This window comes from Triplophysa dalaica, chromosome 2 (assembly GCF_015846415.1).
Source record: "Triplophysa dalaica isolate WHDGS20190420 chromosome 2, ASM1584641v1, whole genome shotgun sequence".
NCBI classification, from domain to species: Eukaryota; Metazoa; Chordata; class Actinopteri; order Cypriniformes; family Nemacheilidae; genus Triplophysa; species Triplophysa dalaica.
This window is the reverse complement of record NC_079543.1, coordinates 5,747,109-5,773,069: the sequence shown is the minus strand read 5'-3', so window position 1 is coordinate 5,773,069 and position 25,961 is coordinate 5,747,109. Positions and strand designations below refer to the sequence as shown.

Here is a 25,961-nt window from a genome sequence, read left to right as displayed (position 1 = left end):
ATGGAGAATTTAAGAGGTAGATGAGTGTCAGGCTGCATGTTGGAAGTCATTTTTCTGCTCTGAATATTAAGAAACAATAAGAAATAATAGAAGATAGCAGCTACTTTACCAACCATTTGGTTACACCTAGATGTTAAATTATTTCAACTCACTCTATTATTTAAGTCAATTTTGTGGTACTCATACTGGATTTCAATCAATATGAATCTGTTAAGGCAGCAATTTTCATCTGAGATATTTAAGATTGTAAACATGCAGGATGGCATTTGATTTGGAATGAATCAGATCATGAAAATCTTAACAAACAGACAGTACATACATATACATATCATAAAGCAAAAAATGAACATTTTAAAATGAATATGCATTCAGAATGTACATATATATTGTATGTACGTATAGTTATAGGTATATGTATACATATATTCCAAATGCATGTTCATTTAGAAAAGTTCACCTTTACTTAAAGACGTGCTATTAAACTGAACTGAGATTACTATTACTGGTACCTAAAAAGCTTTGTTATTAACAAAAAAATCATGTAAATGAGCAACCAAGGGGGGGGGAGAAATATGTAGACATGACAACTGCTGAATTTTGTGCAAGTCCTGATTCCTTAGCCACAGCAACAATAGAAATCATCCATGCGTTCTGTTGCCTCTTGTGTTTGTAAATGTGAAGTCTCTCTTTCTCTTCCAAGCATTGAAGGGATATCACTATCATCAGTCTGAACATTTGTCTCCCAGTAATCTCCGACAAAACAACATCATTACCATGCTGAAAAGAAACAACTGCGAACATCTGAGACTGAGAAACAATGGAAGGGGAAAACTCTAGGAATGAATTTATTACGACATGTGATGAAAACAAAAGTGGAGTATGTGTGGGCTGGGAGCAGGGACACAAGGTGTAATAGAAAAGGGGAGAGAGAGAGAGAGAGAGAGAGAGAGAGATGGTAGCTTTTATCTCACCTCCATAGAGTGCTTTCCGTTACACTGCCGAGGTGAAAGTCGAACAGTTTGGTGAGAATCAGAATCACCTGTGAACAGAAATATCAAATAAATATTTAATGGCATATTTTTTGACAAATCTTATTCACCTCCAACACATTTATCTTTATTTCTCACCAAAGTAACCTACGCGAGACTGTTCAGTAATAATACAATAAATGTTTCAGGTTTTTACAATTTTGGTCTCTGAAACCAAAAATAAAAGAATGCACACATCATGCAATGACTGTAAGGGACGAGATAACATTAGAAGACACAGCACTATGACTGTACTGTGCTAAGAAGTAAATCATATAGGGGGTGTGTCCTAATGTGTTGCTTCATTTGAATATGACCTCTGAGGCGGCTGTAGGGGAGACCGGAGTTATTGTCATTTTTATGTTTTCCCTTATAACTCAGAGAGTAGCACAAACCTACATGTCATCTTTGGTATAAGAAACATTCTGATTTTTCAAAAACAACGTTCAAAGGTTCCTTACACATGTTAATGATGACATCTTTCACAACTGCTGTTGTGTTATAATTGGCCCAAAGCTCAGACACAGGATTATTTCTCATACAATAGCTACCAGCAACCAAAGTTAAAGTTTATTAAAACTAAAATTATTAAAACATTTCTGTTTATTGAAGTCAAATGAAATATTGACCTAAATATTCTTTTAAAATCCAAAAGTAAATGAAAATTTAAACTTTTGAGTTTTAGTTGAGGTCAATAAGTGAAGTTTTGAGTCAATTAAATGATTAACTTAATATAAATAGAACTATACTAAAACTAAAATAAATTCATATTTTATAGCAACATAAAAATAAGCAAATACATAACAATAACAAATCAAATATTAATAATATAAAATATTAATAATACTTAATATAATATGTATATAAATAAACAATAATAGCTAATAAAAAATATGATTAAAAGTTTAACAAAACTGAAAGCAAAACCATAACTCTGCAGCAAAACATTTGACAAAGAAACGTAGAGATAGAATAGATATTAATTTGAATTCACAAGCATCATAACCTTGGACATCTGAAGAAAACATATTTAACATCCCAAAAAATGATTTTAAGAGCTACTGAGCCAGCCAATCAGAACGGCAAACACGCATTCATGCAGATCACATGCAGAATCGCTTGTTCAAAATACCGCCCCCAAACATGTTTGACATTAAACAATCACAGAGAAATAAAGACCATTTTTTGCTTATGCTTTTTTTAATACTGGTGGAAAGACACTTTAAAATCATAAAACCCATAAACAACTGAAGTGGTACAAATTTAAAACATTGATATATGTGCCTGTCAAATCTACATTTGAGTTTTCTAGTAATTAAAAATGTCAGCTTTTTACATCTGACACATGTCAGACTATTGTATATGTTTGGGTTGTTTATTTAATAAATATGGCGTATTGATTAATGTGACTAATACCAAAAGAAATCTGAAGCTGCATTACCTTAACCATAACTTTTAACCCACACAAATGCAAGGCCTTATACTGCAACTGACAAACGCACAGCCATGGAATATCACTGGCGGTTGAAAAACACGGTGCCCTGTGTCGACACCGTACATAATGACGGCTATTTCCTTCTGTCAAATCCTTCTGTATTTCCTGTTCAGGTCTAGTTAGGCCCCAAATGATGGGCTTCATTTGCATAGTCATGTTCTTTTTCCTTTGATAGCATTGCCTAGTGTAAAACAGGCCTCTACCCTGAAGCGGAGCCACAAAAAAACCTGTCACTTTGAGTCATGTTGGTAGTAGCAGCTACACTGTGTCTGTTTCAGCAGATAAAATTAAATAAACCAAAAAAGAGGAAAGAAACTGCTTTTTCAAACCTTTCTTCCCAACAGCATGAAATCCTCGTCTGACCGACTCAATGGCTTGACAAAGGGAGGCTGAGTGAGAATGCTGTGTACCAAGACCATGGCTACTCACTTTTCAAATGGAGAGCAGGTGGCTCGACCCGAACAAGGTCAGTGTCCACAGAGAAAGGCAAGTTGTCGAAATAAGACCACAGAGAAAGGAATTATGGGAAAAAATGTGGAGTCTTGCCCAAGATGTTTAGTAAAGAAGGAAGGAGAGAAGAAAAACAGAAAGCAACAGAGGAGAGAAAATACAGTATGTGTGTGAATGAGATTTTTGGTGTCCCTCAGGGTTTCCATTCGTCATTGTGTGAAGCCCCTGACTGCTCAGCTGCAGTGGGTTTTACACAGATATACAGCGCAAAGCTTCAACCTCTTAATGCATTTCCGCATTTCACATTTGAGCAGATCTGGAGAAGTCACCTCTTATAACACCTCTTTTTACTGCTACTCGGCACAATACACAGGCAACACTCTTAAGTACAACCAGATACAGGCAGTTTCAAAATGAAGCAAAATTAAATACGTCTATCACCTAATACCATTCAACATGACTATAAGAATAGCTTCTATAAGAATATGCATTAATATTTTATATAACAAATGATGCATATGAAGTCATAAAAAATAAGAGACTTCAAAATTAGTTTCATTTTTATCTGAATGTACTTTTTTATAGGGATGTGTTAAGTAAAATGGTCATTTTTGTTTCATTCGCTGAACTAGTGACAATATTTCTCCCAAATTCCAAATGAAAGCATTGTTTCTATTTGCAAAAGATTAAAGAGGACAAACAGGTCAAAAAGACAAAACAAAGATGGAATGATTGCAGATTTTAAATGCTGCAAAGAAAACAAGTTGATGAATTATTATAGATTTGTTTTTATTTTTACTGTAGCTTTATAAATATTTAAAATCAGCATTTTTTATATTAATTCAAGTTATTCAAGTTTGCTTTTTTCATTGTATTTTTTTTTTTATCTTGCTATGTAGGATTCATTTATTTTTACTTTATTTTTTGTATTTTTATTTGCTTATTTTTTATGCAGCTATATTAGATTGTTTATTTTTATTTTAGTTTGAGTTTATTTTTTCTTTTTATTATAATTGAGGGGCCTTAAACTTATTTCTGAGACAACGTTAAAAATTTTTTTTTAGATTAGTTCAATTTCGAGTACTTTATAGCCCAGTATTTTATGTTTTTCATTAAACACAAATGTTTTTAAAGTTTTAATTTTAGTAAACTACAATAACTGCCAACACAATACTAATGTTTTCGTATTTCATGATCAGTTCAAAAATTATTATGATTTCATTTATCTTTGCATTTTCATTCCTGTTTTTTTTTCTGTTGAAATTCAACAGACACTGTACTGGAAGTGTGATTTTTTACAAATTCTGCGGCCCATAGTGTTTGTTCCTTGATAAATACCTTCAAAATGCTTCAAAGCAACAAAACTGCAAAACAAACATACTCCATTTTGCTTTCAGACTGTCGGTTTCGACGGCTCACCCAGCAGTTAATTCATTTAACCTGTCACATGGTTACTGTGTACAAGTTCAAAGACGACACAAGCAGACGCTACTCCTTCAGCGGCGCTTCTCGCAGCCAAACCCCAATTGACCCGCAGTTAATCGCAGAAATGTCAATTATCCATGATTCGGATTATCATCATTGGACTTTAATTAAAGCAACCGTGGCAAACAGAAATATTATTAGCATAACTAAATGTTCCGTGTCCACAAAGACCAATTTAAAGTGTCAAACTCAATTTTGCACACTGGAGCAGTCTGGCCCTCTTCTAATAAAGGGAGTAATGACTTCTTTAGAAAATAGCCTTTGTCTCTCTCTAACGGCGGCACTTTTAATTGTGTTCCCTCTCTCTCTTCGACTCCCCCTCTCTTTTGAAGTATTTCCAACGCTTTTATCTCTTGATAGCCGGAGGCTGCCACAGGGTCAACTATACGCCAACCTGTGTGGCCATAAATTAAGCATTGCATTTTAAGCAGGAGAGCGCGAGACCTGTTTATGAGTCACAGAAGTCGAAAAGTTGAGTCAAGATGAGGACCCGTCTGTAGGTGCGTGTAGATTAAATAAATAACTGCGATTTGCAATAAAAGAGAGAACGAAACAAGGCCTGAAAATCTTTTTCAACAAATGTGAATGTAGCTAAGCTTAATCTTTAGAAACTGTTGTCAACTTCAGCAGGATAATTAAATATTATATGCACTGTTTTATTTTCTGTTCATTTTGGCTTGTAGATTTTTGTGTAATTTTACTCGAAGTGAAATATTTATCTATATTAAGCATATCTCAAAATCATGTTTATATGCAATAGTCATTGCATTGAAAATTTGCAGGGGGTTAAAAATTGGCAGTTTTAAGTTTATTTTATGTTGGGTAATTCTGTATCTAACATACCCAGTAATTCCCTCAATCAATGTAAAGTATGGATAGATGCATCTTAATGTCCTCTGTGTGGGAAAACTGCATTCAATCAACAAATGTTTAGTATATGCAGCTGCAGTCTATTTCTGCACACAGTGAGAGTGCATACATGCGACGGCTCAAGACGAATCCTCATGAACGCCCACTGGTGCCCTTTGGCTGACACCTTTACAATGTTCACCATGACAAAACGGGTGTAGAACAGGTTATATCTTCCTCTGTGGTGGGAAATGGATGAAAAGTTTCAGGGCAACATTATGATGAAGTAGCACTGGAGATGCGGACTCTGAATCGCTCCCTGTGGATTATCCCGAAGTATTAACCTTGATCTGTCAACAGGTTTGAGTTAGATGCTGTAACAATAGGGATGTTAAATTACAGCCAAGTAAACCTGGAACGTTTAACCGGTTTTCTTCTAGCGAATGGTGACCGAGGCTGTCTCTGCTCTCAATTTACTTTTATTATAAAGACAAATGCATGCTTGGATTTTCTGCCACAGTTTTTTGGTTTCATGCAAGAAATGATGGTTAGTAAATGATTGAGTAGATGAATTTTGGGATGAAAATTAAGTATGCAAAATAAGAGATAGTTTAGAATCTCGGTGTAAGTATAAGCACATAACAAAAATGTTGCTATTTACTCAATTATATGAAGGAAGATAATGTATATAGTGACAAGCACAAATGGATATTCATAACACAATTTAGTTATGTCATTGTGGTTTGCAAAATACAAGGTTTTATTAATATGGAATATGTTGTGTTATAAACACACACAATCATGTCTCTCCCTATCTAATTGATTGTTTCATATGCCTCAGTAAGATATCAGACATTTGCTAGCTTGTGTTATTTCATACAACCTCATCAAAACACCAGGATCTGTTTTAATCTAGTCAAAATATATCCTGGATAAACTACTGAAATCTATTTGGAAAGACAAAAAAATGTTAGTTAAGACCCTCCAATGCTATGGACCCTTTATTACCCAAATGCAGACCAAAACCTACAGGAACCACAAGATTTGGATGTAGACTCTGATGCAGACCTAAATTAGAGCCTTAAAGGGACAGTTTACCCCCCCCAAAAAAAAATCTGTCATCATTTTATGACCCTCAAGTTGTTCCAAATCATATAATTGTCTTTGTTCTGTTGAACACAGAGAAATATTTTTGGAAGAATACTTGTAACCAGACAGTTCTTGGCCACCATTGTAAAAAAGACAATGGTAGTCACAAGTTCCCCTGAACTGTTTGGTTTCCTACATTCTACTAAATATTTTCTTTTGTGTTCAACAGAAAAAATAAAAAGCAATTTTTGGGAGTTTACGGTGGCAAAGAAATTTTGAGTCACAAGCATATCTTTCTCTATGTTTATCAAAACAAAGACATTTATACAAATTTGGAAGAACTCGAGGGTGAGTAAATGATGACAGAATTGACATTTTTTGGGTTAACTGTCCTTTTAAGTGTCACGATCTAAAATACTGACCAACGAATCAAAATGAAACAGCACAGGACAGCAAACACAAGGGCATTAAATAGAGGAACTGTTATGCGTCTATACTTCTTTGACCCAGCTTTTCTGTAATTGATCTTGTGTATGCCTTCTATGTATGCTGTCTTTTCTTTTTATTCTTTTTATATTAATTTTAACTCTGTTCAGATTGTGCAGCACATTGGTCAACTTCGGTTGAATTCAATAGTGCTATATATAGAAACGTGACATTGACATGTAACGTGTCTTTTGAGTCCATAGGAGGAGCTGTGGGAAAGCTACCTGACGTCATCGGGGACGCTGTAATGGCGTTCTCTCTTTCTCTGAGATTCTATATTCCCATTGCTCTCACAGTTGATCTCCCAGTGCATTTTTGGATTATTTTCTTTTGTTTTATTATGCTTGGATTTTTGATAATAATTTTGTTTTGGTTTAATTCAGCAGCAGGGGTAGAGTATTTATTTATAGCTTACGTTTTTTTATTTATTTAGAGCTGAGCGAGGGAAGCAGTTGACTGCTGATTTCTTTTTATGTTATTAATTTATTAGATTTTGATTATAAGAATCTTTATGAATTGTTATATTATTTTTCTAACAATTTAATTGATTTTCGTTATTTTATTTAAAATGGAGGATTTTTTTAATCAATCAGGTGTTCTGATTATTTTATATGTTTGGCCAGTTTTCCTCTTATTTAATGGTTTAGTTTAATGAGCCAAACTGATTATGGGCCGTAATAGGAACTAACAAGGGAAGATAACAATGGGCAGGTGTGGGTATTGAAACAACTTAATGCGGAAACAAGGGGGTGGGGTCAAGAGACAAGACTGGAGAGAATGTATGGCATGCCAAACAAACAAAGCCATGTCTCTCTCCACATTGAAAATGTGGGTATGTCATGATCCTGCCACAAGACTAAGAAAAACATGATCGAAAGAGGCAGAATCATGACAAGTCTCCTCTTCATCTTCAAGAACATCACAGGCACCTTTGTGTACCACAAAAGCACATCCACAAAACCATTACCACTTCATAGATATTTATGAGCACTAAACTGATCATTAGCTGCTAATCAGGCCAACAAGAAGACTCAAATGCAAAACTTAGTTTGCTGCCTTGTGAAGGTTTGACTGGAGGGTTCCTATCACCATCTAATTAAGCTACTGTAGTTCAATGCCATGGGCCGTCACACTGTCTCCCTGCACACAAGAGTAAAAGGACATGTTCGGTTAAGGTAATGTTCTCATGCTCAGATCCATTACACTGCAGAGAAATCACACATATGTTCCTACTGTAGATCACCACATCAAGTGTCAAAACAAACAGACAAGTATTTCTAATTAAAATCAATGTGTGATGAGCGCTCAGAACGGATCGGGCAGAGCTTTAATTAAGAGGATCTTTAAAACGTGAACCTCAAGACCCATCTGTCAAGCCTGACCCATCGTATCTACTTATACTTGATGACAACGTTAGTCGGTTAATAAATGAAAGAAAAGTGGATCGCATTTGGTGATGACAGAAACGATAAAGCTGATCTGCCTGATCCTGACGAAGTTTTTCTACTCAAGGAAAAATCTTGTAAGCGCTGACATTTTGCATAGTGTGAGAGCAAACCGATAACTGTCATCCCGACTTCTGGCGACAGCGGAAGTTCGTCGCCACGCTTGTGCACGTAGTCTAGTGCATTGCTGGCGGAACGTACTAAAAACATTAGCATTAAAAATTCAGAGAATGTTCAAACATAAACGTTTTTAAAACTTGATTGAAACGATACGGGAAAGTTTTTATAACGTTGAAATATTAGCTGGGGCTCTACACACAAGTAAATATAAGCATTAAGAGTTTCACTGAAGTGCCTGAAAAGGTACTGTTTGATCCATTGACATCTTTTCAACTGAAACAGGAAGTTAGGGTGGGGCATACAGAGTAGCGCCTCCCTCTTTTTAAACCAGCTAATAGTGTAATGTTCACCTCACAGTCTGGAATGAGATGGCTGATGTTTAGAATGAAAATCCATGATCTGTATTGGCAGAGAAGAAAGTTTGGACTTAAATGGATGGGTGGATTGGCACCAGTTTGTCGACTGAATCGATTTATATGAAATGAATCATATTTTCAATGCTTCACTAAAAATATGCTAAAAAGACCTCAACCAAAAATAAATGTGTCATTATTTATTTACTTTAAAACCATTCAAAACCTTGTGACTTTTCTAACAGTGGATCAGGAAAAGAAGATATTTTGAGGAATGTCCGTACAACGACCGTCAATGTGGTCCAATGGTCTTTGGTTACCAACATTCTTCAAAATGACTTTTTTTATGTTCTGCAGAAAACAGGTTTGCAATGACCTGATTTTCCGTTTTGAGTGAAATAAAAAAGTCCCCAAAACTAAGTAAATGTCTAGATACAAGTGACAAAACAAACACTTTGTTAAACAGAAATGTTTACTCTGACTTTAAATGCTTTTTGTTGATAAATCCATGCTTCGTCAGAGCCCGGGGGAGAAACAAGATTACATCATACATCTAGTGTCAGAGTTTCATCTTTATAAACATCTTTCGCCTCAAGAGATCATCTCGGCGCTCGTCTTTACTTTTAATCAACAATGTAATTAAAGGTTTCAATCACGCTAATGGCTGCCATTGATTCCCATTATCTGGGATATATATCTACAAAACAGATTGATATGTAATACGCATTGTTGACTCCACTCCTTCACCGCTTCAGCTCTTGAAGGAGAATGTTACTATGGCAACAAAACCCCCCACAAAAATATGAGGCTATATCAGTTTCACTCTTCACACAGGCAAACAACCATCAGACATTCATTATTATTATTTAAATGCATTTAGCCAGGAGTACAAAAAGAAAGTAAACAGAATCTATAAGAACTGTTCAAAGTTGATCAATTTAACTGCATAGACTGTCTTTGTTTTTGTTTAGTAACCAATGTACGATGCTGCAAATTATTATTGATTTATTTACAGCAGTGCCGTGTTATTTCCAATAAACTAAATTGCCGGTTAGTTAATAACATTCACATTTGTGTGCTGAAATACACAAAAAGTATTGCACTTCAATTCCTTCCAAAGTGTTTGTATCATTCTAAGCTGTCACGTTAGATACTATCATCTCTATAGAGGGCGATTATGCATTCAGCCAAACTATAAAAATATTCTTTCAAAAAATACATGACATGCTTGCGCTACTTGGATACTTTGACATTTGCTTTTGTGCGGATCTATTGTATTCTTGAACCTAAAATTCCATTGACACATCCTCTAAAAAGGGAAAATACACTGCAAAAGCATTTACAGACTAGCGTTTTCTCTCCCTCGTACGCCCACTTCCCTTTTCCCAGGGTGCATCTGCTTCTCCCTGGCTGCAACTCAAGCAAGTCGAGCGAATCAAACACTATTTGACTGCATAGAGAGCAGGTAGCCGGGCCTTAGTGTAAGACAAAAGTTAAACCCTTTGTGTAAAACTGCATCTCTCTCTTTATCTCTAATACAGAGAGCACCCTGGATCTTTCCAAATCTTTTCAATAAGGTCACTTGAGCTCATTTTCTAACTTTAACTTTATTTAATTTACCTTCCTAAGGCCTTTTTGTAATTTTTCGGGGGCCAAAACTCTGTAAACAAATGATTTAGTTTCGAGCACTTGTCGCCCGACTCTGACCTTAACATTTAAACAGCCATTCAGATATTATGCCAAAATATTTCTGTTAAAAGCGCAGTTTTTGTAATTTGTACATCTTTGTACCTCAGTTTCAATAAATTCAAGTGGAAAAGAGTTTAGAAAGTTACGAAAGTTACGAAAGCTTTTCACGCTTTTGACCAGAACAAAACCAATCTAAAAGGTATGCTTATTGTCAATCATTTTTATGTTAGTGAACCTTACAGAAATTATAACAAAGAATCGTGAGGTACAAAAAAAGTGATACAGCTACAGAGTAAACTAACACAAAACAGAGTGACTTTTAGAGCCCTGAAAAGAAGAAAAAAATGTGTATGAGACGGTTTCATAGGACGCACGCCCAAAGTTCTTCTGGTCTGTGTTTGGTTATAATAACAATTTAACATTATTATTATTTTTCATTTAATTTATATTAGTATTTTATTGAATTATTAATATTAGATACTAGTTATTGATTTATTGTAGAGGTTTACCATAAGTTAAGCTTAAGCCACATAGCGTTGTTGCCGATAAAACGTCTATACAGAGGAGCTTCTCTAATGATCCTTAATTGTTTCTACTTTTTCCAAAAATAAAAAACTTTGCTTTGTATACTGTGGTAGGCTATATGAGACCAGTTTATTGCATGTTGTTCCAATTGCTTCCATTGTTTACCTCATTTGCAAGTCGCTTTGGATAAAAGTGTCTGCTAAATAACTAAATGTAAGTGTTATACACAAACAATCATTTTTGAGAACATGGCGTGCACATGCATTTGGCTGAACTACACCACTAGTGTTTAATTGACTTTGATTTTTATGAAAATAATATTTTATTTTAAGAGGATAACTTTGTCCTGACAGGAAAAGCCCTGATAAAATTCAGTAGATAAAAAGAGCATTTATTTGATTGATATCAGGAAACAGTATCTTTGATCACATAACTACAAATTTGCGAAACAGTGACACGAGCTCATCCCTTCAAGCACAGTCGCGATTTAACACATGGTCATTGGCAGTGATCTCTCAGACGCAAAGACCTCTGGTGATGTATATGCCCGAAGCATTCCACTCTTCCGATGGAATCACAACAAAATGCTACACACTGTCCTCCCTTTCATCCTCACCTTACAAACAATTATCTTCATTCCACTCGAAAAGGAAAGCATCGCTTCAGATTTTTCACGTGTCATTGATTTTTTTATGCAGTGTCTCACACGCTCAGCATGTCTACTTGATTATTACCTCTCTACATCCTCCCGTCTTAATTATGTCTCTCTTTCACAACAAGCTCCTGTCAAACAGATCGCCCCAAAGGAAGCGAGGGGGGGCTGAAATATAAGGCACATCTGAAAAATGGAGACGAGTAACTCATGTGCTAACCTCACGTCCAAACATCAATCAGGCGAAATTAGAAAGGGAATATGTTGTCTGTTTTACAGCCTTGAGATACGACGTCTGCCTAGTAGGTGTTACCACGGAGACTGCTCCCTGTCATCCGTCAAGAAGTGAATCCTTAAGGATTATGGGATGTTACCTGATGGGCCATGCGCGGCAACTTAGCAAAGCGCCGACTGTCAAGGACAGCGTGACGTGAAAGCTAAAAGATGATGAGAGGTTTTGTTTTTTTGCATGATTTATGGGTTCTGTTCTATTAATGCAAGACCGTTTTATCGGACGTACGCGTCTGGCCCGAAGTTAACTTTAGCATTCGGTTATAATATAACAATTTAGCTTATATTTATTTTATTGTATATTTATTGTGTAAAAGGGGTCATATGGCGCGAATATGTGTTTTTCTGTGTCTTTGGTGTGTTATAAGTTGCCCATGCATGTATAAGACGCATGAAATTTCAAAAATGAAAGTGTCGGAAAGAAAGATGCATTTTATCTTAAAGCGAATGCTCACCCCGACCTGCCTGTGGTATGATTTGATGGCCCAATGTATACACAAGTAAGGTGGGCGTACCTGTCAGTACAATTGCTTAGGAACCCGATGTTCCAACTATGGTAAGAGGCGTTACGTTTCCCTCACACGCTTGCAGTATTTAACCAATCACTATGCACTGGTTAACTGGCCAATCATAGCACACCTCACTTTTCAAAGCGATGAGTTTTGTTAAATATCTGCACGTGTTAGAGAGGTGGGGCAAAGAAGAGAACTGTAAATCTTAGTGAAATTTCTTTGTGAAAATGTGGACGTGTCATTTGACCTGTCTAAATTACATTTTGAAGCTTTGCATAGAAGGTCAGTACGATCTTTTAATGCATGGTAAGAGCTGCATAAAGTTATAGTCTTTAATTCAGCCATAATGTGAATCAAAATTTACATATTTTGAGTAAACTCCTCATTTCCTAAAATCATCACATTTTTACGAAGAACTGTCCTCTGGAGAAAATATCAGAGCAATTCAGATGAAAAGCAGCAAAAAATAAAGAGAGAGAATAAAGCTGCTTCCATGGAAAGAACCAATGTAAAACGACTCAACGTGAGGTAAGGGAGACCGGTTTCAACTAGAAACACAAAAAAATATACGCATCTTGGACGTTAGTTTATATGGAAACAACGTTTTGGGGGACTGAAAACGCTTGAAGAGGGGTTTCAAAGTGCATCTTTTTTGCAAACACCGCCTTTTTCGTTTCCATGTAAACTGCAAGACGGAACTTTCTGATGACTTTACGCAAATGCGTACACTCGGTCGCGCGAGTATGGCCAAAACAATATGGCGGATTCCCGTATGAGCTCTCGCTGCTCGACTATGTATTAACGTTTCCCGAGCAAAATATAAATTTGATGCACCAATAAGACAAGCAGAGACACACAATTCACATTTGTCAGACTTTAAACACACATATACGTCGACCAGCCGTATTAAAAAGCACTTTTGCCTTATTACTGTGCATGTGTATGTGGAAAAAGGCACGTCCTGTTTCTTAACACAAAAAAATGGGCATCCACTGGCCTGGCGTGCATATTACAGCGTTTTTATCCGTTTTCCTGGATCTGTGTAAATGCAGACAGTTTTGATAACGCTGTTATGTGTATGTGAAACTTTTCAAAAATGCATTGTGTAAACGGCCCCTTAGACTTCCTAAAAATGCCTCTCTCCTCAGAGCAAATGCACAAAAAGCAGGTTGGCCATGTTTGGGGTGCAGTGATTCAGCCTGGCGTTCACAGAAAGCCCTCTCAAGGTCTGTACACATGAGTCACTGTTTCAACTCCACAACACTGAACTTTAGGCCCTCGGACACTCCACAGAAGTGTAGAATATTATCTCAGTAGAAAGGTGAACGACTAATCCTATAAGCACTCTGGGTTGATGGCTAGAAAGTGTTTATATAACAAAGAAAATTCCTCTTACATTGTGAGAGTAGCCTTCTTTTACTAAAATATTTTGCCAAAACTGATCCCAAGTTTAATGTGCCATAAGAGATGATTTAAAAATGAGATGATTTACTTTAAAAGACTAGAAGACAGATTTGATAGTATGCAACATTATATTTGTTTTGAAATGGTATACACAGCATGTGGCATTTATTAGAGGAGCACCGATACTAAATTTCTAAACCGATAGTCGATTATTCCGAGTAAAATGTTCCAGCACCATATAAATTCTGAAGATTAAATTAATATTTCTTAACTTTCTGAATGATATTCATATAATGACCATTATTGGTTATCAAACTGGTGAGGTTTATTATCATATTTTATACACAGAGCACAAATTCATTCCATTTTTCCTCTTTTGATTGACAGGATATCGGGCTTGATAATTGGGGGTGAAAAATTGCCTTTATCCTCCCATACGATTATTGGTCGATATATGGGTGCATCATGTATATCGGCCGTTAAAAACAGTCTAGTTCCAAAACAACTGTTTTTTTATTAGAGATGCACTGATATATTGGGCGTAAAATCAAGATACATCTTACATCTTCACCTTCAATTGCCTCCTAATTCATTTTGTACACAATGTTCCTTTTGATGATTTTGTTAAAAAACAATTAGCCCTCCAAAGGTCAAAGGCTCAGATGAGGGGAAAAAATTAAGTGTATGGGGTCTTTGGTTTAAATCTGACCACCAAAGCAAATGCTTTGCAATTCAATTTTGCTTGCTTATAAGAACACTTGAATTTGAGAGGAAAGAGAAATTAGTGCAGCGAAAAAGAGAGAGTTCACACTAAGTGTTGACCTTTTCCTGTTCCCTTCAAGTACTCACATTATCAGGTGTTTACCATGAGCACACTTCTGCTTTTGTGTGGGGGCCGGAACAACAAAAGCCATCACCCAGGAAACTAACCCTTCTGCATATTTTATCCAAAGCAGCACACTTCGCAAAATGACCATAATCGTCTATCTAAGGATGCTTTTAATCCAAAGAGATTTACAATAGAGTAAATGAAGCAGCTGACCTGGAGTAACTTGGGGTCAGTGGCCTCAAAAGAGAACACATTGGTGAGGATGTATAAATGCTTGATATAAGTTTCAGGGAAAGATATAAATGGAGCTTTTGATAATGCAGGACATGGACTAAATAGAGGGGAAAATCAACAAGTGTTTATCATACATGGGAGAAATATTCCAGGAATCATTTTATAAAATGGGTGTTCAGGGTTTTAATCTAGGAAAAATGTGGCTATATGTAGACAAGAAAAATGTGTTGACAGTTTCACTACTGTTTTGACAGATCACTTACCGTACATATTTTTGTTCTTAATATATATAATGCAAGAAATAGTATCATTTTAAAGAATAAGTAAGCACATCTTTTTATTCTAGCCTGAAAATGACACTATTTTTGTGTTTGTTGTCACATCATAAGACACCACATTATAAACTAGAAATTTGGATGATAATATATTTATGGGTGGTGTATTTTTAGAGGTATGGAACATCTGATCATACGCTTTATTAAGAAGGGTGGATCATCATTTAGTGAGTTATATTATTTATTTAAGATACTTTAATTAAAAAAAATCATTATTGAAGCTATTTTAACATGTATTTATTTTTAAATAAAACTATTTATTAAATAGACACATATTCTATACATTTCATCATTTCCTGTTTTTTTACATTTTATTCTTTCTCAGTTTTTTCTCCAAATTCTCACCCACTTTTGTTCCAGTTATCTGTATCAATCCTATTTAAGTATATACTGTAATGTAAAATTGTGAAAATTGCTTAACTTTAAATAAATGTAATTCACCATGTGTTCGATAACCAAAACTGTTTGTGTCCAGTGCCAATGCGAAGCTTTCCTACCAGTTAACCACTGAATTATATGTAGCTTTTCCATAGAACTCTCTGAATCTTACCGGGAATCTATTCGTAATCCTTTGAGAGGACATGTAAAAGAAATGAGTCTGTATTAAGGCAATTTATTACGACCATTAAGGCTTATTAGCCAGAACGTAAGCCTAATCAACTTTCTCCTTGATACTCTATATGCACCTTGAAGACAGCGCACACAAACAAACACCAACGCACAGAGACGCACAAATTCCCTGATCGTTACAAAGCGCTGCACATTTATTTTGTCTGTCAATATCCTGGACGCAGTCGATGCATCTCATGAATTTCCAATTCCTTAAAGTCACAAAGATCCAGAATTTCCCATTGAACCTCAGCAAGCTTTAAAACTAGTCTGTGTTATTTTCTTTCCTGTTTCATGCTTCGTTCTGATTTGATGGGCTCTCCTGTGTTTGCCAAGTGGTTGATATCCTTAGGACAACATCAAGTTGACCCTGGGACAACATTTAAACCAATCACAATTCAAAAATAAATTTACAATTTATTTTAAATTGAATCTTCCAGCCAGGATTAGGTGCTTCTAGACCATTGTTTTTTATTCATCATTTCCCTCTGATTTTATGGGTAAGTTATGGTTAGGGTTGGGGTTTGGTGCGAGTTTAGGTTTTATTTATTAAAATGTTGTTCCTAGGTCAACAAAAAATGTTGTCAGGTCGAGCGATTAGATGCATTTCATTATATCCTCTATATCCTCCTTGTTTATTGTTTAGCGTATAGATCACCAGTTCACTGCCCTCAAATGTATTTTTAATGTCTTCTGCTATCAATTACATACACAGCATGACTCCCTCCTTTGATAAAGAACACAGAAAACACACATTGTTTAAGAACCTCCAACGTGCCTCGATATAACTCAAACTAGCCCGAACCACATAGTTTATCTAACCCACTCTGAACGGAGAGCCCATATTATTATGGAAGATGGAGAACCAAGACAAGGCTTATGCCATGACTACAGACCATATCTCTGGAAAGACATCATATTTAATTTGACATCTGCCGCAGATGCATCATGGGCCCTGAAAAGAGAATTTCATCATAGCGTGTTCCACCTCTATATTTCGTTCTGTCTCTGTATTCTGTCTCAGTAAAGGTGAATTTTAAAGGACTGTGCAAAGAAGGACCACAAAGCTCACTACACACCCCTGCAGGAAACGGAGAGACTTTGAAACAACAAAGATCTGTCACATTGCTAGAAAAAGAGTAATACAAATGCCTTTCTGTTGTTTTTTTACTCGCTGTATTCCCCAGGTCAGGTCAAAAGTGTGACCCCCACTGTCAGTTTTGATCCAAGTAATAATCATCTCAAAATGGTGCATTCATAATTCTCGGTGGAAGGACTAACAGGTCACTTGTTAACTCAACACAGAAAGGAGAAAAAAACTGCTAGAGTTAGTTATGACATACAGCCCGAAATAAAAAACAAGGGTATAATCAAATATTCTTGGCTATTCATTTTCATTGAAGTGAACAAGGTTTGACATGGTTTTATTTTTCCTGCTTTTTAATGGAAAAACATGTAGATGTAAATTAAATAATCAATTCCATTTATCTAGTGAAGCTTGGAATGAGCAAATAGCGGGGTGGACCCATTTCCGACGTGGAGATGGAGAGAGGCAGTGCTTGTGTGAACAGAACATAATGTGCATGGCAGTCATGCATCTCAATTACGGCAAAGATAAAACTGGTTTACTTGTTTTTCTGCAATGTTTTTCATTAGAGTTTTTAAGTAAACACATTTTTTAGCACTGTAGGATTTAAATGTAATAAAAGCATCCTGTTTCTTCATTCTTGTTTAATATCGATCTAAACTATTCACAAAAACTATGCAATTATTTTACTAAAAAAAGTCTAGCGCCAACGCCCCATTCAGCTCATATTAAACATGCATCATTCTTTCCATAAACAGCCTGTAGGAAATTTCATTCCAAAAAACCGGTTGATGATTTTAGTTATTACAGTTCGGACCGGATGCTGTTCCCGAACTCCACTGTATATTAAAACAATTGCAGCCTGCCCGCAAAGAGAAAAGATGAATCTTAAAATATGGCATAACTTCACCTCTACCAAATATTTTCTCTACTTTATTGGAATATGCAGAATAATATGTAACCTCGGGCAGTCCTAAACCTGAAATAACCCAGTAACATGTCAGAATGTGGATCTATGATTACATTTCTGTGTGTGTGTGTGTGTGTGTGTGCGTATGTTCTAGTTCAATAACTCAATCCCCATGACATTACAATCTGTGTGATGTTTTCACGTTGTGTAGCTGTGTGTTAATCATCCGGGTGATCACTCAGGTGGGCTGCCTACGAAGACGGTATTTTAAGGCGCTTATATTGGGAGCACTGCGTATGGGTTGTTCCACACATATGTCAACCTTATGATATAATAATCAAGTTGAGGTGAGATGTCAATATTTGGTGGTTTAAATACACTTTTGAAGTTACATTTAAAGTTTTAAGACATATTTTAAAGCAAAGTTTCAAAGCGTGGAGTAAATTGTCTAAAACGGTCCATATTTCTTATTAATATTTTTAAGTATTTAAATATTCTATTTTTTCTTCATTTCTTGAGTATTATTGCTTTTGGTTTGCACATTTTAATTCACAGTTATCCTACAAAGTATGTTGTCTCTGAAAAGTGTGTATCTTTTTTTTCACAGCCATATAACGCATTCATTTTTGTCTTTTGAAATAGAAAACTCTTGCAGACACTGATGTCTGGACTCTATCATTAGAGGTGACTCATTATGTAAAAAACATTTTCTCAGAATTTATGCTGAAAATGAATGACTCAAAATGTAACATCCATAAAAGGTCTTATTCCGAGTAAATGGGCACAAGGAAATTTTAATGAAATAACTATTTTACAGTATGTACCCCATTTCTTTCCAATTTGCACATTTTAATTCACAAAAATCCTACAAAGTATGTTGTCTCTCAAAAACACGTGTTCTTTTTTGCCACATCCATAATGCGTTGATTTTTCTCAATTTTAAAATAGAAAACTTGTGAAGACATATTTTTCTGATATCAGGCTTCACTCACCAGGGGATTAGTTTAATATAAACAGATGCTTCAATATATTGGTAAAAAAAACATTATTCAAGAATTTATATTTTAAATGTTGACTTTAAATGTCACATCCATAACGCTGGATTTGCCTTTCTCTAGATGTTGTTGCAGCTATAAATAAAAAGACTTCACAGCAAGATGGCTCACCTGGTTTTGGAATCAAGTCACTGAAAATGCATCTGCGCAAATATCAACTGCAAAAACAACTCACGATTTTTTTCTGCCGAAGACCTACGGCAGTAAGACAGCATGACATATTGAACTGTTTTCTATCCTGTTTTGTGTCAGAAAATACAGCACCTACTCAGACCAATGCCAAGTTCACTTTGCCCAATTTTCAAAGTCGTTGCATCAGTGTTCTTTTTACACTGCATGACTATCTGAGGTAGCATAAAGTTGCTGCAGAATTCACATTGAACGATGGATCGGCGACAGGAGATTACACATTACTGCATGACTTAACAATAGGTCAGAAACTGTCTCGTCCTCAAACACATTTTACAACCAAAACGCTTGCGAGAAGTGATCATGTAGTGTGAACTCAGCATAACGTGGGTCATGATCCGGTCCTGCTTGTCAAGAGATTTCTAGTTTTGTGGACTGGTTCATGACAGAACCATGTCTATGTGTGGAAGCACATGGCCTTTGTTTTGTTTGCCTTATGCCATGTGCTCTCCTGTCGCAAGTCTTTGCCCCGCCCACTCGTTTCCTGTTAGTGTTTAATTCCCTGCATCTGGCCATTGTTATTATCCCTCATGTGTTTCCCCTAAATAATGCCCTTGTGTTCTCAGTCCAGTGCTGGTACATTTGGTTTTCCTGCTCCTGCCTGACCCTTTTTTTATCTGAGATTTCAGTTTATCCAACAAAAGTTTTTTGTTAGAATTGTGTGTTTTGATTTCTCATCGTGGGTTTTTGTTCATTAAATAAGTTTTTGTGTTCATCTGCTGTCTTCAACTGGATCCTGTCCTTCAGATTCATGGCAAAGGTCTATTAAGCTACGGGCGGGACACATTTTGGAACTTTTGAGACAAGTTTCTACAACTATGGAAACTTATTTTACAGAATTGAAAAAATTGAAACTGTTACACAATACTCTGCTCAAACTCCCGCAGGAGATTACTGTATGTCACTTTGCTTTGTTAGGTTTTTCCCCAGATTTGTTCATGTCAGTACAGGAAAAACTTTTTAAATCATCATCATGAATGATTCGTGTTTGTTTCACTTGTTTAGAGAAAAAAACTACTCAAACCTTGTTTGTCATCATAAGTTTTGTGGTTTTCAGGGACGAGTTTTTAGCTGGTAATCCTGAGGGAGACCAGCTAGTTTTTTCTATTTAACCCAAGGAAATATAGTTTTTTAAAACAAAAACGTTTTTCAATTTTTTTATATTAGATTCTCATAGTTTAAGACTGCAAACTGAGGTGTGGTGCAGGGCTAAAACGTAAATGAAGCACAACATTTTTTTTTTCTTTTTTTTAAGGCCAGTTTAAATATGAATTTAACAAAGTTTTTTAATATGTAATATGATGTTATGTTATATAATTTGGAGATGCACCAATACATCAGCCAATAATCTGTATTGGTCTGTAAAATCTAATTTGAGTTTAAAAACAGCCGATGATCAAATGCAATAAATTTGTGCTCTGTATAGAAAAATGTTAAGAATTGTCGCCAGTTTGATGTTCAATGGTAATAGTCTTCAGAAAGTAAAAAATTATTAAATAAATCTCCAGAATAGGTATCGGAAGATATGGCTATAAATAATCAGCTATATCGTTGGAGAAATTTTGTATCAGAGCTAGTGTTGTATTACTCGGGACCGGTCTCAAGACCATTATATGATGTCTCGGTCTTGAATGTCTTTGGTCTCGGTCTTGGTCTCAGACTTATTTATTTCAAGACCGGTCAAGACCAGAACTGTGGGGATTACAGAATTAAATTGCTGCTGCATTGTCTCATTTATGTGTTAATATCATTCATGTTATTGGATGTAAAATTTCTGGCTTTAAAAGCATTCGCCACTTGTTCCTTATTTGATTATTCTGTTACTTTTGTTTCTCTTACTGCTGGTAAGGGGCATTGTCATAAAGAAATCTGTCAACAAAATGAATAAACACAAAGGCCCACAATATCCGTGATGTGATTGCTCACTCAATGTTTTGAAGGTCACATCTTCCGTTTTTATCTTTTTATCTTTTTTTTTTGTGTTACAATAGGTCAGTGATAAAACATGGAAAATTAAACATCCTACATATAATATCTGCTCAATAAATCACCCAAGTTACTTCAATTATTTTATGATGACTTTTTAGTGTTTTGTGGATCTTTTGAATTATTTTTGGGAGTTCTGGTCTTGGTCTCAACTTGTTCTAGGCCTGCCTTGGTTTTGTCTTGGTCTCGGCCACAGAAAGTCTTGGTCTTGTCTTGGTCTCGACACTCTCTGGTCTCGGTCTTGGTCTCGGTTTTGGTGGTCTTGAATACCACACTAATCGGTGAATCTCTAATAAGTAAAAAAGTAAATAAAAAGTAAGGTTAAAACTTTCCAGGTAACTTTAAAAAACGAAAGTGTTGAATATAAATTTTAAATCGACCCTGAACTGCCCGCAGCTGAATAATGGCCAAAAACAATGACACATCATCATCATCAAACGGCCATCCCCTTTTCCTAAACGCGCACACACGGCAATTCATACCCGCTGTCACCCTGTCATGTCCTCTTCTCCTCAACGCCGCCTCTCTCAGGGTGGGTTTGCATCCATCCTTCAACAGCCACGTCTCTCCCGCCTCCGTTTCCCCCCGGTGCTGCCAGATCAATGCTCCTGAATGGCTAGCCTGCAGCATTTCCGCTGAGTCAGGTGGGCGAGAACAAAACACCCCCTCGTCCCCAGAAGCATCTCAACCCTCAATCTCAGCGTACCTGCAGCCTCTGTCAGACCTATGATGGCTCCCAGGATACATGTTGCATAAACACAAACCGGGACAAGCATCTGAGGTAATTTGTGTCATTGTGGGATGCCCCAGTCTGTTTGGAGTAAATCCGCAGGTCTGAACACACACACACACACAAAGTCAGCCAGCCAATTTGTCTTCATTCGTAACAATCTGTCATAACTTGGCCATGTTAGGATTTTCTGGTAAAGAAGTCTTTACCTCTTCTCCCTCATGTTGCTTTGGGCTAAACGTAAGGCAAGCCGAGCATAGCGGCGCGAGAGCTCCACGAGTGCGTGAGTCGCTGACCGAGTCCACCATGCTACGTCTCCGCCGGCGCTATAATTTCCATATGTCTCTGCGGCTACTCCTGCCATCCATCACAAATGTTCTCTGGGCGAGACAGCTGTCCTCTCCTTGGGAATATTCACAGCCCACCGGCCCATCAAATTATATCTAATTCTCTTTCAGTCAAGCCTGAGACTCCAAAGCCAAGCCCAAAACGGCCCCTGACCGTCGCTGCGAGGAAATTAGAGGCTCTCTGTTGTCTGAGCAACTGTTGCCGGTCGGGAGTCTATCGAGGGAGTGTGGGATTGTGAGGGAGTCGGTGACATTTAAGAATATAAGACTGGAATCTAATTTTCTTTGTATCTTTTAAACGAGAGTGAGGGAGAAGGTCAAAAATAGTGTGGGACATCATTAGAGTTTCGTTTTGGAAGTGACAAAAAAGGCAACAAGCAAGTATCTCTATCATAAGATACTTCCTAGACATCAGTTAGATGGAGAGCGAATGCTGCCTACAGAGTGCACTTCCTAGATGTTAGAACAGAGCCGCAGTCTGCATTCTCATCTATCTTGTCCTCTCCTTGGGTAAACCGTCCCTTTGCACAGTAGAGACTGGGAACTCGGTTTGTACATAGCCGATTTCCTGCATAATTGAACACAGCCGGCCTTGTGGGACGGCCAGTTTGTTCCATTCCACCCCAGCTGTTCTGGCATTGCGCTACATCCCCCCCCCTTCTCTGCGGACCCCTGCGCGTCCCTGTTCGTTCTTTAGTCTACATAACGTCCATTGGTGCTTGGCAGGTGAAAGGCAGTTTACGAGCCAATGTGCAGAGTGCAGCAGTAAAGCATTAAGAGACAGAAATAGTGGATAGTGTACTTTTGGCGAATCGGCAGATGCAGCAATTTTTCTGATGCTCGTTTTGATAAAAGATGCAGAACACATCTGGCATGCTCGCACCTCGGGCCCTTTTTAAGGACGCCTGTTTTTAGCACTTCCCGTCCCGCCTGCTGTTACACAATGGTGAGCCATGTCAACAGAAGACAGCGCAAGGGTGTGCAAGATTCAACATACAGTATAAGCTTTCTGATCACCTCACGTACTGTTATGTTTAAATGTGCTTTTGTTCTTTGGGGCCAATGTTGGTTCTGATGTGACCCCTTATGTGTCATTTATTTGATGTTGGCCGGCACCTTGTCAGTCGGTATATTCCCCTCTCACTATAGTGTTTGTCTTCTTTTTGTTCTCTGTTTTGTCCTTTCCCACTCTATAATAATAGTCTGATAGCACTAGAACTCTTACGTTTTTCTGAGAACAGGAACAACAGTTCAATTGGTAGTGCAATCACTTACGCAAAATAGTCCTATATAACTGTTAATATATTGACAAGCACATACAAAGTTGCCGTTTTTCATATATTGCAAATGTATTGTAAATATATTGCATTGTACGTTACGGTGAGTATATTCCAATATATATTTTTTTCGTAAGGGATGTGTTAGCTGATTTTTTTAAATAAAAACGGGTCAAATGTATAACTTGTATGCATTGTATTTAGGGCTGTGAAGCGATACAAAATTCTAATCTAATTAATTCCATGATGTTGCGATTAATTAATCTAATTAATCGCAAATTAATCACGCATACATGTTCAGCGAAAATGTCTCTGGTAATATTATTTGTAATTATTGACCAAAATAGTTTGGTTACCAATATAATGAAATATGTTCCTTTTCCCCAAATAAATAAGTATTTACGGTAAGTAAATATAAATAAATATAAATAATCTGAATTTTCTTTTTCGGGCAAACTATCAAAATTTTTTAGTATTGTAATTATTTAACTTTTTTTATTTTGATACTGTTAAAATTCTTTGAAGAAACTGCCAGTAGGTTGCGGTAAATGTCATTCATTCATTGGATTCACTGAATTCGTTCGGAATGCTGTAAATGACTCTTTATGAATGAGCCACTAATTTATTGATTCACTCAAGAAATGTATTAATTTAGAAACGAAACCACGCGCAACGCTTTTCCCGAGGCTTTATAAGTAATATTTTTGTTAAAAATGAAGAAAACAGACAAAGTTGTAAAATCTGTAAGGGTAATTTCTTATTTGTTAAACTGTTGTAAGCTTTAAACTCATAATTGGGTGTGCACTCATAGTTTTCTGGACAAAAATAGCACTGGTGTGATATGTGCTTGTGATATTGCATAACTTAATAAATATGAAACAAAAGCTCATTCAGAGTCATCATTTTGGCACAGACATCTTTAATTTCGGCTTCTTTCTGACAGAATTGTTATATCTCATATCTCAAATATCTTATAAAATAAATACTATGGGAGTCAATGGGGGATGAGATCTGCTTGGTTACTTACATTCTTGCAAATATCTCCCTTTGTGTTAAGAAGAACAAATATATTTATACAGGACTGAAATGACAAGAGCGTGAGTAAATGATGACAGAATTTATATTTGCGATGAACTATCCACTAAGTAAAGTCAAACATCAAACTGACATTTCTCACAAAAACCCATCCATCATTGAACAATCATTATTATAAGCTTACCTCTGTGAACTAGGTAGACAGTTTCCAAAACTGATTTAATATGTACTTGCTCAATAAATTACTTGCTCAAAGTTATGGATTGTAGATTAAAGCAGGGTACCATTATAAATCCACTTTAATGCATTGTTCCCCATGTCAAGCTATGAATCTGTGAAGTACAGAATACAAAGTAGGTTTCACATTTGCTATGTATACAGAATATTCTCTTTAACTTTTGAACTTTCACATACAGCTATTCATTAAATCTCTGAGTTGAATGTAGAGGGTCGTACCTTTTTCCAACCCTCAACGCTCAAAACCATGTCTCTTGGCAATTGGATTTCTTCTTATCAATTATCGGTCTATGAAGCGCCCATTGCCTCGTTATCCACATGATGCTCGGTAAGAGATGCTATTTGAACCCACTGAGTTGCATTCACTGTTTGTAAAGGTCAAAATCAGACTTTGGCCCCAGAAAGAAGCTCACAACAAATCACGATAAATAAAACAGTCCTGAGAGCTTCGCCTAGCTATAATGATGAGTAAAGGTCAGTATTTCTTTACCTGGCTGGGATTCAGCTAATAAGAAACAACATCTTGTTCAAGGAATAAAGAAACATGTATCATTATTGGGGCAGGACTGGGAGTTTGCTTTTGTGATAAAACAACCTTTTAATGTTTAAAAGTGAAGTGAGTGATTTCACGATACTGATTTGCAAAATGTTTGGATTTAAGTAAGCCTAACAGCATATGAATATACAATGATTGGGGGTGGTACTATCTGTCATTCCAACCAATGGCAGAAAGAAAAAACGTTGTATGGAAAAAAGGATATTTTGCGTAACTTAAACTAAACAAAAATCACAAATGTAGCCTAAGCAATTACCTGAAGTAAGTCTGGTATAAATTGAGTCACTAAAATGATTAACTTAACATAAGTAAAAACAATTCTAAAATTGATATAAAAATAAGTTTGACTCAATATAAACAAAATAAAATAATAAAATGACAAAAGTTTACAAAAAGATTAAACTAAAATGAACATAAAAGCTAAAAGCATAAAAATAAAGCTAATTTTAAAAATAAAACTACAATAAAAGTTAAAATAATTTCAAGTAAAATGACGTCAAACTGAAATTAAAGTAAAACTGTACATGATGGCTCAAATTACAAATCATTATTTAAGCTTTCCGCTAATTTGAAAACAAAATAATGACAAATGTATAAACTAATAAAAAATACTAGTGCTGTAAAATTGTATAATCGCGATTATACATCTTTGAAGCTTATTTAGTTTGATCA

The 25,961-nt window shown here is 36.1% G+C and overlaps 1 protein-coding gene across 1 annotated transcript in view; it reads right to left on the bottom strand.

The window, feature by feature from the left end:
- The window catches only part of sorcs3a (sortilin related VPS10 domain containing receptor 3a), a 181,905-nt gene that overhangs the window by 103,237 nt on the left and 52,707 nt on the right, over window positions 1-25,961 (bottom strand). Inside the window, exon 2 of the mRNA XM_056773193.1 lies at window positions 972-1,039. Coding sequence (XP_056629171.1) covers window positions 972-1,039 — 68 coding nt within the window. The remainder of the gene's footprint in view (window positions 1-971; window positions 1,040-25,961) is intronic.